Consider the following 18,950-nt stretch of genomic DNA (forward strand, 5'->3'; position numbering starts at 1 on the left):
GAGTGAACCCAAAGTTTAAAAATTTAAAAATTTGAAAGAGGGATTTTAAAAACCCAAAGTTGAAGTCATCCCGCTAGATATCAAAGAGGGGGAAGTAGGCCGAGATTTGAGTGAAGCCAAAGTTAAATTTAAAAATTGAAGTGAAGCCAAAGTTTATACCCGCTTAACTCAAAATTTGAATAGATTTGAGTTTTGAGAAAAGGAAACCCTATTCTTGTTGCAGAAAATAGAAATAGAGAGAGAGAGAAAATGTGTGATTAACTGGTCCTGATGGGCGCGTTATTGGCGGTGGAGTTGCTGGTGATTTAATGGCCGCTAGCCAAATACAAGTAAGCCCTTGCTTCTTTTTTCTGTTTGTTTCCGGACCAGTGAGTTGACGGTGAATGAATTGTTAGGTATTCTAGCATTACTTGTTAATATAATTTGTTGAGATACTAATGCATGTTGTTGAGCAGAATTACATAAATCATAAATGTTAACAATACACTGTTATGATTTAAATAATATAAAATGCAGTGGTTATATAGATCAAAGAGGCTCTGTTTATCTCTAGTCCTCTAAAGCAAAAAAGCTTAGACGTGAATGGTTGTCTGGACGTAAATTTGTACAAAGAGGAGGCAAGCACCGAAAATTTGAATAGTTAATAAGTTGTAACTATACTGTTGGAAAAGAAGTGATTTAGAAAGCTGAGAACATTAATTTCTCATATTTGCTTGAGGACAAGCAAAATGATGTTTGGGGGTGGTTTGATAAGAGCCTAAAAACTGTAGTTTTAACAATAATACTTTTAGACCAATTATGCGAGTAATAAATAAGAGTTAATGCTGATTACGTGCTTTTATGTATTTCAGGCATTGAAGTCAATTATGTGCAGAAATGTGCCACTTTGGCGAGATAAAGGAGCAAGGATTGGTTCCTAAGAATTTCTATGATTAAAGGCCAAGATTCAAGGAGAAAAAGCCTTTGTAAAGACCGGTCAAAAGCTGAAAAGTCAAAGTCAACGCGGGCAGAAATAGTACACAAAGTCAGCAGAACTTCGAAGACTGTAGCTTTGGACTCAGGCCTCGGAATTGGGCCTACCTTATGTCAAAATGACCGACTTGGAAAGAGCTTTCCAATGGTCTAAGCCTTCACCCAATCAGAGGAGCCAAAGTGGACGAAAAGTCTATTGAAGTCAAATCCAGCTGAAAAGGGCTCTGTGGATCGAAGAAATTGGGCTTTGGGCTATATTTTTTCGGCCTAAAACATGGCTCCTCAGCCCATGCACGAAAATGTGGATCTGGTCTCCTCCATTTCAACATACAAGACTTAACTCTTAAAGAGATAATTAGTTTAGGTAGCAAGTAGCCATTAGAGAATGTTTTAGATATAGTTTTTAGAATCCATTAATTAATTAGTTTTTATTATCTTGTTTTAATTTAGTTATTGAATTATTATTATTGCTATTTCATTAGATCAATAAAGTTAATTAGTTCTTCATAATTTAGTTTCAATTTCCATCAATTATTTAGTTTCAATTCATAGATTTAGTTATTTATCATTATTAGTTTCAACCAAATCTTGCATGAGTAGTTTCCTTTTGAATTCAAATAAGCAAAGTTAGAATCTTTATACCATGTCTTGCTTAAATTCATATAGAAATGATAGCTTAATGATTCTAGGTTAAACCTCCATTAGAGGGGGTTGAAGAAGCCTTGATGAAGCTTGATTTGTGTTTGCGTAGAATAGTCGTGAATTTCCATTCCATTCTAAAAAACGATTAGTTCACCATGAGAATGGGTTTGATTGTTTCACATGCTAGATGTTAGTTGGTAGAGATTACCATGAACAACTAGGGATTAGGAAGAACCAATTGTTATGTGAAAGCAGTTCAATTCGGATTACGACGATTCTTCGTTAGTAAATTAAGTCGAGTTAAGGTGGAATCAATCCTCCCTAATTCCTTATCATAGTAACAATTTAATATTTCCGTAGTTGAATTATTATAGTTAGTATTTTAGTATTTGAATTGCCATCGTAGTATAGTTTCGTAAAACTCTCATTGACTTTGGTAGGATTGATAATCTTAGGAAATGTGAATTCTAAAGAACTAGGAGTGGAACGAATCTTCTATTCCCACTATATTGTTATAGACTCGAGAGTAGAAATCTTTGATAAATAGTCTAGTCCCAAGTATAGTTTTAGTTTTACTTACGTTTGAGTTTAATCATTTATTCGTAGGTAAAACTATCTTTTTACTCTTATCAATGTACAAAAGATATTGGTAGATTGTGGAAGTTCAGTTAATATTTTATTTTGGAAAGCATTCAAAGGAGTTGGTCTCGATGAGACGCATTTGAAACCACCAAAGTTCAATTTATATGGTTTTAATGGAACTTCTACCAAACCTACTGGGGAGATAAAATTACCAGTTCGAGCTGGGCCTCAAATGGTGATGACGAAATTCGTGGTCATCAAGCACCAATCTAATCACAATGCGATACTGGGGAGGAAATGGATACATAAAATGCGGGCTGTACCCAGTACATTTTATCAAGTACTCAGATTCCCAACTATATATGGATTGCACGAGATAAGGGGAGATCAATCAGAATCAGAAAAGTGTAATTTTGTTACGGTAAAGGGAATGATGAAGGGAAAAGCCAAGATACGTATGCGTCTTGGAAAACTCTGCTTAGCAGTTACAGCAAACTTTACCTGCCGATACCAACATACAGATACAGGAGCAGGTAAAGTTCACTCAGGAGATGAATAAGCATGAGGAGCCACCATGGGAAAGGAAAACAATAGAAACGGTGGACAAGGTTAATATCGGTAAAAGAGAAGAGGAGCATTATACGTTCATAAGCACATAAATGGCGGTGGATATAAGAAAAGAGTTGGTAGTGTTTTTGGAAGAGAATCAAGAAGTTTTTGCGTGGTCGATGTCAGATCTCACCAGTATCGATCCAGAAATATGTTTGCACAAGTTAAATATGGAAGAAGATGCAAAGACAGTGCATCAAAAGAATAGAAAGGTGAGACCAATGTACGAAAAAGCAGTGCAAGCAAAGATACAAAAAATGTTAGATAATGGCATCATTAAAGAAGTTGAGCATTCTGAATGGGTAGCAAATATAGTGGTAGTACCTAAGAAGGATGGTCGAGTTCGAATGTGTTGATTTTACTGATGTAAATAAGAAGTGTCCAAAGGACCATTATCCCAAGCCCAGAATTGATTAATTGGTCGACCGAACAGCTGGTTTTGAGTTGATCAGTTTTTGCGATGGTTATTCAAGGTATTTTCAGATTCTAATGGCGGTATTAGATCAGTTGAAAACGGCTTTCGTGGTCAATGGAGGTATATATTGCTTCGTCAGAATGCCATTTGGGTTGAAGATTGCTAGAGCTACTTATCAAAGGCTAGTGGAAAAGATGTTCAAAAAACTCATCAAGCGTATTGTTGAGGTCTATATTGATGACATGGTCATCAAATCTATGAGAGCTGGTGATCATATAAAAGACCTCGATACGGTATTCAGAATATTGAGGGAGTTTAATATGAAGTTGAACCCTGAGAAATGTACCTTCGGGGTCAGTTCGGGAAAATTTTTGGGTTATATTGTTACGAAGCGGGGTATCGATGCTAATCTTGATCAAATACAAGCGCTTCAACAAATGTCATCACCTACAACTCGAAAGCAAATACAAAGGCTGGCGGGAAGAATAGCGGCGCTCAACAGATTCATTTCTAAAATATCTAATCATTGTAAGCCACTTTTAAATTGCTTAAAAAGAACGTCAAGTTCTGCTGGAATGAGGAATATGAAGACGCATTTTTTGAATTAAAGAAATATTTGCAAGAAATGCCAACCCTAACAAAGCCAGGTGAGGGAGAAAATTTGCTTCTTTATTTGGCTGTATTAGATTTTGCTATAAGCTTTGTCCTCGTGAAGGTGGAAAATAGTTCGGAAAAATCAGTGTATTTTCAAAGTAAAACGATGCTCGAGACTGAGACTCGATATTCGATGATAGAAAAGTATGCTTTGGCACTTTTATTCTCATCTCAAAGATTAAAGCCTTATTTTCAAGCACATTCGGTGATAATAATGACGAATCTACCATTAAAGCAAACTCTAGCAAAAACTGCTAAATCAGGAAGGATGTCTAAGTGGTCGGTACTAATAAATAAATTCGGTGTCGAGTATCAAAACCGGGTATCGGAAAAGAGTCAGGTACTAGCCGACTTCCTGGCTGATTTTCCATCTGAAGATGCCAGTTGGGGCTTGTAAGAAGAAGAGTTCGCAATGCTACAAGAGCCTGATGACGTTGTCGATACAGACGATCCATGGGTTGGAACAAATGGTTGGAGACTATTTGTTGATAGATCTTCTGGAGGAAAAGGGTGTGGCATCGGAGTAGTGTTGGTTACTCCTGAAAATCAAAAACTCGAGACGACAATAACATTGGGTTTCCATGCATCAAACAATGAGGCTGAATATGAGGCTTTGATAGCTGGTCTCGAGATGGCTAAGTCTCTCAATATAAAGGAGTTATCGATTTTTAGTGACTCGATGCTCGTGGTCAGCCAGATCAATGGAGCATACTCAGTAAAATGTGAAAACATGGTCGATTACTTGAATTTTATAAAGTCCAAGTTAAAGAATTTCAGTAGAATAAGGCTGCAGCATCTCAATAGGAATGAAAATCGACATGCGGATGCTTTAGCATATATGGCAGCAATGCTGGAAAACACGGAGGGTCATACTCTGCATATCGGCGTTCAAGAGAAGCCGAGCATCGACATTGAAAGATTAGCAGTTATGGAGATTGATACACTGGGGGCGTCATGGATGGTACCATATACTTCATATTTGGCTAGCAGGGAGATAGTGGAGGACAGAAATGAGGCCAGAAGAATCAAATCTGGTGCCCAAAGATATATATTGATTGATAATGAGTTGCATCGAAAGAATCCTGGAGGTCCACATTTGAAATGCGAATCGTATGAGGAAGCACAACTAATCATTGCTGAGCTTCATGAAGGGGAATGTGGAAACCACTCAGCTGGTAGGTCATTGGCAAAATAAAATCACAAGACAAGGTTATTTTTGGCCCCAGATGCGAAGGGACTGTCTTCAATATGCGAAAAAGTGTATACAATGCCAAATTCATGGGAAGGCCATACATGTTCCTGCTGAAGAATTGCATTGTGTTTCAAACCCATGGCCTTTTGCTCTATGGGGAATGGATATTGTTGGTCCACTTACACCAGGGAGGGGCAAAAAAAGGTTCATATTGGCAGTCACAAATTATTTTACAAAATGGGTGGAAGCCATAGCTCTGCAGCATATCAAAGAAAAGGATGTCAGAAATTTCCTGTTTGAAAGGGTTATATGTCGATATGGTTTGCCTTATGCTATTATATCAAATAATGGTCCACAGTTCGAAGGAGGGAAAGTGAAAACTTTTTTAGAATCTTACAAGGGTTTAGGTAACGGGCTCAAGGTAACGGGCAGGCAGAGGCAACAAATAAATCCATTATAGATAACATCAAGAAGAAATTAGAAGACAAGAAAGGTCTTTGGGTGGATGAGCTCAATAGTGTTTTATGGGCTTATAGAACAACACCTCGAACAGCCACGGGTGAGTCACCTTTTACTTTGTCTTATGGTATGGAGGCAGTAACTCCATCAGAAATGGTGGTATCGACATCCAGAACAAAGATGACAAAGAATGGTCAGAATAATGAAAGGATGGCTTCAGAAGTTCTAAATCTCGAGGAAACAAGGGATCAAGCAAGGCTAAAGCTCGATACCTATCATACGCAGCTTAGAAAAGCTTTCAACAAGAAAGTAAAGGAAAGACATTTTCAGGAAGGTGACTTGGTGTTGAAAGTGGTCACTCAAGCTACTAAAGAAAAAGGGGCTGGCAAACTAGCGGCAAGTTGGGAAGGGCCTTATATCATTCAGAAGGTTGGAGTCAATGGAGCATATTACTTACAAACAGCTGAAGGTGCAATATTGCCAAAGCCTCAAAATATAAGCAATTTGAAAGCATTTTATCAATGAAAAGTATTTAAAGTTTCATGATGTAATTTTTGTTGTCAAGGTTGTACATTCAATAAAGATATTGTCATTCTCGAAAGCATTAGTTATACATGGATAACAAATATTTGTATCTCTAGAAGTATATGATTGATAATAGGTCAAGAAAAATCCTGGTAATATGTAGATCCTCATCTCGATACCAGGTAAATGAAATCCTGTTCTTAGCAGCAATGCGAGTTCAGGTCAATAAAATCCAGTTCTTGATAGAAATGTCAAGTTCGGGTAAAAAAATCCTAGTGATCTGTAGATCCTCATCTCGATACCAGCTCAATAAAATCCTGTTTTTGGCAGCAATGCGAGTTCAGGTCAATAAAATCTAGTTCTTGATAGAAATGTCAAGTTCGGGTAAAAAAATCATGGTGATCTGTAGATCCTCATCTCGATACTAGGTCAATAAAATCTGAGTTTTTGGTAGCAATACAAGTTCAAGTAAATAAAATCCAGTTCTTGATAGAAATGTGAAGTTCGGGTCAAAAAATCCTGGTGATCTATAGATCCTCATCTCGATACCAGGTCAATAAAATCATGTTCTTGGCAGCAATGCAAGTTCAGGTAAATAAAATCCAGTTCTTGACAAAAATGTCAAGTTCGGGTCAAAAAATCCTGTTCTTGGCTACAATGCAAGTTCAGGTCAATAAAATCCTATTTTTAGCAGCATAAATGCGAGTGCAGAAAATATGGAATACGTGGTGTTGGTTGATCGATACCAGAATACGGAGGAAAGAAGGTATGTTTTATGAATAATAGTTAAATACAATGTTGATGTCGAGTGTCGAATGTCGACATCATTTTTATTGTATGTCGAAAGCATAAGTAGATGTTACTAATTAAGGGAGCTAGTAATCAGAAATAGTGCAACAATAGTTTATTAGAAAGGAAACAAGGGTAGGCGAAGTAGCCTATTACAGGTCGAAATAAAAGATAAAAATGTAGGAAACAAGGTTAATCATCATCTTCATCGTTATCATCATCTTCGTCTTCATCTTCATCTTCATCATCACCATCTTCACCATCATCTTCATCAGTATAAATACTAGGATTTTCTTCATCTTCATCGTCGTTATTTTTGGTGTAGCCATAAAAATGTGGATCTTCCAACCATTCATTGGTAGTATTTTTCATTTTCTTCTTCTTTAGTATCTTCTTCTTTGTTTTCTTCTTCTTCTTTAGTTTCATGGTTTTAATGCTCTTCATCATCAGAGAGGTCAATGTTGTGACAATCAGACTAGCGTTCGGGGAGAGAATGATCGGGTAAAACCATAGTAATGACCAGAATAATAAGGAAGAGGGATGTAGAATTCATGTTTTTTCTCTAAGATAATAAGTAAGGAAGTTGAAAGAGATAGGTTAAAATGCAAAGTTTCAAAGGTTTTTTAAAGGAAAAATACTGGGTACGAATACGAGTGTTTAATGTTGATATGATATGAAAAAGAGGAGTATTAATGGTAGGTGAGCATGAAAACGAGGAGATAGTACGAAAAAGCTATTATCTTCGTTGTATGTGCACGGGACAGTCAGAAGTTTGAAGGATGTTTGTGCAATCAGTTTTGGTTTTTGAGCCTGTTAAGATAGTACTTTGTGAGTCAAAGGAATATTTATTGGTTATAATAAATGCATGGCAAAGAATAATAAAATAGTATATGATAAGTATCGATACTACTTTTAGTGGGAGTGGTATCGAAACTCGTTTTAAAATTCAAGTATATGATAAGTATCGATACTACTTTTAGTGGGAGTGGTATCGAAACTCGTTTTAAAAATTCAAGTATATGATAAGTATCGATACTATTTTTAGTGGGACTGGTATCGAAATTCGTTTTAATAATTCAAGTATATGATAAGTATCGATACTACTTTTGGTGGGAGTGGTATCGAAACTCGTTTTAAAAATTCAAGTATATGATAAGTTGATAAATGCTCAAAAAGCGTATTTTAACCCTCGATTATACCTCTTGTTTAGCCATCTTAGTGGACTAATAGTACTTGTAAATTATGTTTTATGATTCATAGGTGAAAAAGAGAGTTTTGTGGAATATTAGAGAAAAAGGGGTAAAACGGAGCAATTCGGAGCATTAAGGATCACATGGGAAGCCCGTGGACAATCATGGAGAAGGCCAAGGAATTGAAGCTATTAAAGATTAGACTTGGACCTATTTTAAAGCCTATTTGAAATACCAAGGCCAAAGGATTCGTTGCTTGGACCAAAGCCCACAAAAGAGGATAGAAGAATAGAGCAAAAGAGGGAAAATAGACTTCCGTGATCGGGACGATGGATCGAAGGCGTCAGACGATTGCTTTCAGCGTCGAGACGCATGGATCGTGCGTCTAGACCCATGAAACGACACTGTAGCCACTTCCTTTTCAGTTTTGGAGACGAAGTTGGACTCTGAAAGAAGTTGATTTGTATTAGGAAACAAATGGCGGTTTTGAATGCTTCTAGAACTCATTGTAACCCCTATAAATAGAGGACCTAAGTGCCTCATGTAATTTGCCAATTCACTTATACTCTTGTCTCCAGAACTTGAGGCAGAAAGAGATTAATAATAAAAGATTCGGTTTTAACTAGTCGAGTCTTAATAAATTAGTCTTTCTAGTCTTATGTTCTTCGACTCTTCTTCTTCTCGTTCTTCGTGTTCTTCCTTATTTATGGAAGGCTAATCCTCTCCTTCAAGGGAGGAGATGCAACCGGTGCTTAGGGTTTGTTGATTTTTATGGTTCATGGTGTTTTTCAATCAAGTTAGTTATTTATGTTTTTAGTTATTAGTTCCATTGCCCAGACCAGGGGATGGAAGTATAGATTAAGGTTTTTATTTATTGCAATCGAATATCATGCTAGTTTAGGGTTTTATTTATTGCAATTGAATATTTGCTAGTGACATGCTTTTATTTATTGCAATTGAATATAATGCTAGAATTGGGTTCTATTTTTTGTAATTCAATATTATACTATTATTCTCTACTTTTCTTCCAGTTGTGTAGTGTTTTAGAGTAAGGGAAGTATTCCTTGTGTTTGCCTTAGATGGTGATTCACTGAATAACTGCCCAAGCTCACATAAAAGGAAAGAAGATATTAATAGCATAAACATAGGAACAACCTTAAGTAGAGTTATTCATTAACGATGTTTTGCCCAAGAGGGCATCGGCACTCGCTCGATTGCCTAATTGTAGTCTACTCGTGAGAAAAACCATGAAGCGAAAGGTCACAAATCGATGGTATTGGTGTATTCTAATTAATCTCTTGAATTCCCTCTCTTATAAATTCTCAATAGTTTAGTTAGTTTAGTTTAGTTTAGCATTAGAATCTACAATATCTATAATCATAGTTTTTAATCCCTCAAACCCCCCTTTCCAGTCCTGTCCTTCATATAAACATACACTTAAAAGTGGAACGATACCCTACTCATCCTTTACTTATTGAAGGATAATTAGGTTTTGATACACTTCTATTTTGTTCAACGACCATCATCTATCGCCATATACCATCTCATACACAAAAGGAGCACGTGTCAAATGGCGCCACTGCCATTTTAAGTTGTTTATGTTTAACGTTTTCTTTCAAGATTAGAACTTTGGATCTTAAGGTAATTTTAGACGCATCATCCATCCTTTTAAGAAAGAAAGAAGCTTGAAGGACATCTCGAAGATAAGATCTACCATCTAGTTTAGTCGAATCTTCATTCTTTTTTTTTCATTCTTAGTATAGTTGCATCGTAGTTTAGTATTATTACTTTCTAGTATAATTGCATTTATGACCTTTTCAATAATTGAAGTTGTAAGCCAACATAGCGAAACATCAAACTCTAGTGTTTCTTGTCTGAATCTTGACAAACAGACTATCGTCTGTGGGCTGTGGTACTTAAGCAATCCTAGTGATTCATCATAACCCTAGAAGAGACAACTTTAGACAACGGGCGAGATACTAGCTGCAAAGCTCAACCCAGTTGAAGGAAAGTAGTTTTGCATAATTTAGAATAGTTGCATATTAGTTTAATTGCATTCAAGCATAGTAGGATAGTTTTTCATCACCTTCGTATAGCATTTTCTAGTGTATGCCCCGTTGTCCCAATCGTCGTCCAATAAGAACACAATAGTGGACAAGGTTTAACAACCGACTCACAAGAATACTAGACAAGATTGATACAATGGTCGCACGCAATGATGGAGGTGTTGTGGACCTAAATAATCCTAAAGCTATCCCACCCATGCAAGCACAGCAGAGGAAGAAGCTGAGCGATTTCTATTCGCCAATCATTGGAGACCCACCCAGTAGTATTGTTTTTCCAGAGACAGAATCTAATCAGTTTGAACTTAGAGCATCAATAATCTCTATGCTTCCAAAGTTCAATGGTCCAGACAATGTTCAGCCATATGTTCACATGAACAAGTTTCTATCAGTCCTCAGAACTTTCAAGAACCAGAATATCAGGGATGAGAGTATCAAGTTAATTCTTTTTTCACACTCACTCGAAGGTAAAGCATCCGAATGGTTAACTGCACAGCTGATCAATTCAATCAACAACTAGGAGAAGTTGAGAACAAAGTTAATGAACAAGTTCTACCCACCCCAGAAGATAGATGCCATGCAGCAAGATATCAATAATTTCAAAGGAAAGGCGACTGAAGAATATCATTGTAGGTGGGAGCGATTTAACAATCTGCTAGTCTTGTGTCCACATCATGGATACGACAAGAGCATACTGGCTCATTTTTTCTATCGAGGACTCTCGATGATGAACAAGCAGATGATACAGTCAATGCACAAAGGCAAGTTTACATCGATGGATGGAGAGGAAGCTTACAACTTTCTCGAGAATTTAGCTGAAGAAACACAACAATGGACTACTAGCAATGAGGATGTAGCTAGAATGGAGGGGGAGCCAAAGCAATTTGGTTACCAAGCACATGAACAATCAGATCAAGAACTGAAGTTTATATTGGCCAGCCTGGCCACCAACATTGAAACTTTGAGTAAGAAATTCAATCAGTTCTCCATGAATCCCTCCAAGATCAACAAGTCTCAAGCTAAATCTCTCCCAGTCATGCAAGCTAGCCGATACTGCAAAGTCTGTTTAGACACTTCCCATGCAACTCTAGAATGTCATGGTTACTATCAACATGCATCAGTTGGAGAGTACAATTTAAACTCATTTCAGAGGCCAAACCAAGGTGGTAATAACTTTCAAGGCAATTATTAGAGACAGAACATTGGACCCCCAGGTTCTCAAGATCAAAGTTATATTCCACAGACAAGTCAAGCTTCGCAATTGGTTCCTCAACAACAATTATACTCTCAGCAGAATTCCAATACAAGTGGAGAGTTAGTGCCTGATCCTAGGAGAAATTATGCCGCACCTACGAACCTAGAGAATGATATTACTTTGCTATCACAAAAAAATCAGAAGTTTGAAAGTGTTCTAGAGCTTATTGCACAGTCTCAGCTCAATCTCCAGCAATCTTAGGCAAGTCAATGTTCTAGAATGGAGTCTCTAGAGGCTAAGGTCGACCAACTCACTACTGCTTTGTATGTAAAGACACAAGCCACTCAACCTAGCTTATTGGAACCGATATCGAGGAGTAAAGATGTATTCCACACTGGGACAATTTCTAGTACTGATCACCTCCATGATCATGTCAACTCAGTTACTACTCTCATATCAGGATTGAAGATAGACAACAAGGTTGACTTACCTTCTCATGATGACATTTTCACAGAGCAATCGGTCAAGATTTCAAATGAAGTTCGAAAGGAAGTGGGGGAAATCCTTTCCACTCCTAATTGTCAAGATGAGCAAGACAAGATATGCAAAAATGCCAAAGAGAAAGAAGAGCAGACACATGCTGATGTGTTTGTACCAAAGGCACCTTTTCCTATGTTTTTTGCTCAAAGCAAAAAGGACAAGCAATTTTTAGAGATGAAGGAGGCATTTGAGAAAGATAACATCAATATCCCATTTCTCAAAGCAATCAAGCAGTTGCCATCATATGCCAAATTCTTGAAGAATGCATGCAACATAAAGAGAAGTACTCATGTTCCAAAGCAAGCGTTTCTAGCTGGACAAACAACATCTGTTATCCATCAGCAAGCTCCAGTCAAGCTCAAAGATCCAGGAAGTCCTACAATATCATGCAAGATAGGAGAAAAATTCACAGGTAATGCTCTTTTAGACCTTGGTGCTAGTGTTAATCTCTTGCCATATCATGTGTACCAAGCGTTGGGCCTGGAGAACCTAAAGCCTACAAAAGTCAAATTGAAGTTAGCTGACCATTCTACCAAGATTCCCAGAGGCATAGTTGAGGATGTTCTTGTTCAAGTAGCCGATTTCTACTATCCAGTGGATTTCATTGTGATAGACACCTAGGAGGCCTTTGATAAAATTCCAATTATTCTAGGCCAATCTTTCCTCGCTACCGCAAAAGCTTTGATAAATTGTCACAACGGTGAAATGAAGATCAACTTTGGTAAGATGTCCATGGACATAAATATCTTTCACATGTTGCATAAGGATTATGATGACGCCGAAGGTGGAGAGGTGTACTTCCTTGATAGCATGATACAAGAATTCATCCCATTCGAAGATACAATTGAAAGTGCTCAATCTACAAAAAACTGTGATGAACCTGAGAACCCCACCACGGAGGCATTGCTAGCCATGTTCTTGAAATCTCTGCAGAAAATTCAGGATTTAAGTGAGCAGAATGGAAAATTGGCAAAGAGAGTATCATATCTTGAGAAGATGAACTCTACATTTCAGGATGAACAACAAACTTCTTCCCAGAAAAATCAGTTGCAAGAGAATCAGTTTGATGAAGTTTTGGAAAAACAACAAAATCTAGAAACTGAAATGAGTCTTCTGAAGCAGAAAATGGACCATATTGATAAGAAGCATTTTACTATTGAAGCTTTTTCCACACCATCATTGTCTGAACGAGAGAAGTATGTGAACCAGTTTACCACCCACCATGAGCGTAGTCAGCCAGACATCCATTATCATTACTGTGGTGGTAAAGGGCACATCAGATACTATTGTCCTGTTAGAAAGAAATATTTTTGTCAATCTTCTACACAGAGGAACCACAAGGCCTATCACACAATCATCAGACCTGAAATAGTTCAAGGTAGAGAAGCAACTTCACCAGCAATCTTTCCAGCATACCAAGGAGTATTTTTGATAACCCACAAGGTGAGACCTCCTCGTTTTCCAAGCATTCGTCAAATTTGGGTAAGAAAATCTGATCTCCTCACTCCAAATTGATAATACATGATATAATAGATAGTCTTAGGGATCTGACTTAAAAAGACCTAACAAAAAAAAAATCTTGGTAAAAGGAAATGTTCTTATTTTTGGGATTAATTTTGATTTTGATTGGTAATATCCTACTTTTTCTCATCCATTTCATTTACTTCTTTATACATTGAGGTCAATGCATGCATAAGTAGGGGGTGGGTGTACTTGAGAAATGAATTTCGAAAATTACTTTTCAAAAACAAAAATATTTTTATTTCTATATCAGTAGCATGAGAAAAATGAATTTTAATGATGAGTCTGGGATATAGATTCTATACTGTTTAGTGTTGAGTTTGATAGATAGTTGATATTATTGATTTCATTACCGCTTAGACTATTTATTATGCTCGGACATAGTTCTTGTTGATAGAATTCTTTATCAATACACCACTATAGTACTTGGTCAGTTTTGTGTACTTTTTCTAGAAAGGAGATTTAACCCCTAGTAAACTGGAAGTAGATTTTTTAGACTTAGCCCGTGAGACTTGAGCTTTATACCCATTCTTTGGAGAGTTCTTACAAAAATTCCGAGTCTTAGTGACTCAACATCTTTCAGTTCTTTATGTCGTTGTAATATAGTCTCATTATTCGTTGATTTGGTTAATCATGAAGTGACATCAACTGGGGAGATAGACATTAGGTCTTGTAGTCTATTCGAAACAAAGGATCATACTGATAAGTCAAATAGTGAACCTATTCAGCCTTTATCCCACCTAGTAGGACCATCATGTTAAACCCTTTTGAGCCTTACAATAAGCCATTTTCTTTCATAAAACCCTTTATCCTTTACCCAACTCCAGACAAGGAGTATAGCCAAAATCTTTATCAGCCATACCCATATGTTTCTGAGAATACGAGGGGCACAAAGAGGAAGAAATAGCCAAAAAGGAAGATTACGAGGAAATACCAGAGAGATACAATGAAGACCATCATTCTATTCTAAGTGAAAGAAGCTAGTGGAAAACAAGCATATCCAGTACTAATCAAGGATATACCACTGAGCTAAAAAAAAAAGTTGAACAGAATGGATGGAAAAGCTAAGACAAAGGAAGAATTTTCTCTACAATACAAGATTTGAAGAAATCTTCCAAAGAAAGAAGTAAAACCCTTAGTGTTTTTCAGAAACAACCTTTGAATCCTTTTTACCTTTCCTTCATAAACGAATACCCAAGCCAAGTTACAACCGACCTATCACTACAGTATGGTACGAAGTCTAGAATATGTGAGAGGATGCTAAAGTGAAGAACCTGACACTTCATATGTGATTGACATTCTTTCCATGAGACTACTGTCATCTAGAAGTCTATTTTTCAAGGTAGTATGTGGGATGTTCGTATTCATTATTCTTTTCCCCACATACATGAGGTAAAATAGTAGACCATCTTCGGAGAGATTCTTTTATGAGAGTATGACCAGTGAGGATTGAAAGTTGAGATGATCTGCCTATGGTAAACTAGGGATTCTGTTTCTTAGATAGGAGAGTATAAGAGATTGACTAAGTACAAACATAAGCCTTGATTGAGAATTTTCTCAATTTTTACTATCTCCCATCATAATCTATGAGTCTTTGCAACAATATAGTTAGCAATGGAGACCGTCTGTTAGAGTAAGCACTAAGTGGGTAAGGAATTTCTCTCTCTGAAAAATACTATCATTCTTGAACATGCTATTCATTGATTTTGTGGGTATATCACCTGAAAACCCTCATGAGACTATAACTCGTCCTTTTTGGGGAACTTAAAGGTTTAAAGCTTTGTTGCATATGGTAAATGCAATCGCGATTTTTTATCACTTATCTATTTTTTTGAGCACTTATCTATTTTTTATCTTATTTGCTAAGAGACTAGCAAAAGGCTAGTTGGGAGTTGTGATAAGTGCTCAAAAAGTGCATTTTAACCCTCGATTATACCTCTTGTTTAGCCATCTTAGTGGACTAATAGTATTTGTAAGTTAGGTTTTATGATTCTACAGGTGAAAAAGAGAGTTTTGTGGAATATTAAAAAAAAGGGGTAAAACATAGCAATTCGGAGCATTAAGGATCACATGGGAAGCCCGTGGACAATCATGGAGAAGGCCAAGGAATTGAAGCTATTAAAGATGCGACTTGGACCTATTTTAAGGCCTATTTGAAAGCCTAAGGCCAAAGGATTCGTTGCTTGGACCAAAGCCAGCAAAAGAGGATAGAAGGATAGAGCAAAAAGAGGGAAAATAGACTTCCATGGGGCGCATTGCTTTCGCTCGTCTAAGGCGATGGATCGTCGCCCAAACGCGCATGAAACGATACTATAGCCCCTTCCTTCTAAGTTTTGGAGACGAAGTTGGACTCTAAAAGAAGTTGATTTGTATTAGGAAACAAATGGCGGTTTGGAATGCTTCTAGAACTCATTGTAACCCCTATAAATAGAGGACCTAAGTGCCTCATGTAATTTGCCAATTCACTTATACTCTTGTCTCCAGAACTTGAGGCAGAGAGAGATTAATAATAAAAGATTCGGTTTTAACTAGCCGAGTCTTAATAAATTAGTCTTTCTAGTTTTATATTTTTCGACTCTTCTTCTTCTCGTTCTTCGTGTTCTTCCTTCTTTATGGAAGGCTGATCTTCTCTTTCAAGGGAGGAGATGAAGTCGGTGCTAAGGGTTCGTTGATTCTTCCAGTTCATGGTGTTCTTCAATCAGGTTTGTTTTTTGTGTTTTTAGTTATTAGTTTCATTGCCCAGACCAGGGGATGGAAGTATAGATTAAGGTTTTTATTTATTGCAATCGAATATCATGCTAGTTTAGGGTTTTATTTATTGCAATTGAATATTTGCTAGTGACATGCTTTTATTTATTGTAATTGAATATAATGCTAGAATAGGGTTTTATTTATTGTAATTGAATATTATACTATTATTCTATACTTTTCTTCTAGTTGTGTATTGTTTTAGAGTAAGGGAAGTATTCTTTGTTTTTGCCTTAGATGGTGATTCATTGAATAGCTGTCCAGGCTCACACAAAAGGAAAGAAGATATTAATAGAATAAACATAGGGACAACCTTAAGTAGAGTTATTCATTAACGATGTTTTGTCCAAGAGGGCATCGGCACTCGCTCAATTGCCTAATTGTAGTCTACTTGTGAGAACAACCATGAAGCATAAGGTCACAGATCAAAAGTATCGGTGGATTCTAATCCCTTGAATTCTCTCTCTTATAAATACTCAATAGTTTAGTTAGTTTAGTTTAGTTTAGCATTAGAATCTAAAATATCTATAATCATAGTTTTTAATCCCTCAAACCCCCTTCCCAGTCCTGTCCTTCATATAAACATACACTTAAAAGTGGAACGATACCCTACTCATCCTTTACTTATTGAGAGATAATTAGGTTTTGATACGTTTCTATTTTGTTCAACGACCATCATCTATCTACATCATCCATATACCATCAATAACACACAAAAGGAGCGAGTGTCAAATGGTGTGATAAGTGCTCAAAAAGTGCATTTTAAACCTCGATTATACCTCTTGTTTAGCCATTTTAGTGGACTAATAGTATTTGTACGTTATGTTTTATGATTCTACAGGTGAAAAAGAGAGTTTTGTGGAATATTAGAGAAAAAGGGGTAAAACGGAGCAATTCGGAGCATTAAGGATCACATGGGAACCCCGTGGACAATCATGGAGAAGGCCAAGGAATTGAAGCTATTAAATATGCGACTTGGACCTATTTTAAAGCCTATTTGAAAGCCCAAGGCCAACGGATTCGTTGCTTGGACCAAAGCCCGCGAAAGAGGATAGAAGGATAGAGCAAAAGAGGGAAAATAGACTTCCGCATCTGGAACGCATGGATCGTGCGTCCAAACGCATGAAATGACACTGTAGCCACTTCCTTCTCAGTTTTGGAGACGAAGTTGGACTCTGAAAGAAGTTGATTTGTATTAGGAAACAAATGGCGGTTTGGAATGCTTCTAGAACTCATTGTAACCCCTATAAATAGAGGACCTAAGTGCCCCATGTAATTTGCCAATTTACTCATACTCTTGTCTCCAGAACTTGAGGCAGAGAGAGATTAATAATAAAAGATTCGGTTTTAACTAGCCGAGTCTTAATAAATTAGTCTTTCTAGTCTTATGTTCTTCGACTCTTCTTCTTCTCGTTCTTCGTGTTCTTCCTTCTTTATGGAAGGCTAATCTTCTCCTTCATGGGAGGAGATGAAGCCGGTTCTTAGGGTTCGTTGATTCTTCCGGTTCATGGTGTTCTTCAATCAGGTTAGTTCTTTGTGTTTTTAGTTATTAGTTCCATTGCCCAGACCAGGGGATGGAAGTATAGATTAAGGTTTTTATTTATTGCAATCGAATATCATGCTAGTTTAGGGTTTTATTTATTGCAATTGAATATTGGCTAGTGACATGCTTTTATTTATTGTAATTGAATATAATGCTAGAATATTTATTTATTGTAATTGAATAGTATGCTATTATTCTCTACTTTTCTTCTAGTTGTATATTGTTTTAGAGTAAAGGAAGTATTCTTTGTGTTTGCCTTAGATGGTGATTCATTGAATAGCTGTCCAGGCTCACATAAAAAGAAAGAAGATATTAATAGCATAAACATAGGAACAACTTTAAGTAGAGTTATTTGTTAACGATATTTTGTCCAAGAGGGCATCGGCACTAGCTCGATTGCCTAATTATAGTCTACTTATGAGAACAACCATGAAGCAGAAGGTCATAGATCAAAAGTATTGGTAGATTCTAATATCTTGAATTCCCTCTCTTATAAATTCTCAATAGTTTAGTTAATTTAGTTTAGTTTAGCATTAGAATCTAAAATCTCTACAATCATAGTTTTTAATCCCTCAAACCCACTTTCCAGTCCTGTCTTTCACATAACATACACTTAAAAGTGGAACTATACCCTACTCATCCTTTATTTATTGAGGGATAATTAGATTTTTATACGCTTCTATTTTGTTCAACGACCATCATCCATCTACATCATCCATACACCTTCTACACACACAAAAAAAAGGCAAGTGTCATAAGTATCGATACTACTTTTAGTGGGAGTGGTATCGAAACTCGTTTTAAAAATTAAAGTATATGATAAGTATCGATACTACTTTTAGTGGGAGTGGTATCGAAACTCGTTTTAAAAATTCACATGCAGAAACTAACAAACATGTACTCAATAAGGTGAAATTCAGATTGGGCAAGATAAGAGATAAGTTGTTGTTGTACTGCTCAACAATGGAGGAAAAATAAGCAACCAATATTCATCATCAAGGACCGTTAACGTGAGCAAATTCTTGTATATAACTAACCTGGAAAATTACAAGCCTCAAGTCCAAATGGAGAGATTTTGAAAAGCAATACAAGCTTCTAAAAAAATCAACAAGTTTCTAAATACAAATCTATGCAACCTAAAATATATTAAAATTCAGTTATCTTTTTTCCCATTTTTTTTTAGCAAACTGGTGTATTTACAACACATGTGTTGTATCAACGATTTTTGTGTGGCATTTTTAATATGGAATCTCAAGTATAATTTTTAGGACAATGAATTCGTATTTTTTTTTTTCCATTTTCATCTACAAA

The 18,950-nt window shown here is 36.5% G+C and overlaps 1 protein-coding gene across 1 annotated transcript; it reads left to right on the top strand.

Annotated features, from left to right (window-relative positions):
• The first annotated feature begins 4,286 nt into the window (after positions 1-4,286).
• LOC147473234 (uncharacterized) lies at positions 4,287-5,069 on the top strand. The gene has a single exon (XM_086587700.1). It carries the CDS (start codon positions 4,287-4,289, stop codon positions 5,067-5,069), a length of 783 nt encoding a protein of 260 aa, XP_086443826.1.
• The last annotated feature ends 13,881 nt before the right edge of the window (positions 5,070-18,950 follow it).

This window comes from Coptis chinensis, unplaced genomic scaffold, assembly GCF_015680905.1.
Source record: "Coptis chinensis isolate HL-2020 unplaced genomic scaffold, ASM1568090v1 utg3369_pilon_pilon, whole genome shotgun sequence".
Taxonomy (NCBI): Eukaryota; Viridiplantae; Streptophyta; class Magnoliopsida; order Ranunculales; family Ranunculaceae; genus Coptis; species Coptis chinensis.

Coding starts and splice junctions, on each gene's coding strand:
- LOC147473234 (XM_086587700.1), top strand. CDS start 4,287: ATGCTACAAGAGCCTGATGACGTTGTCGATACAGACGATCCATGGGTT.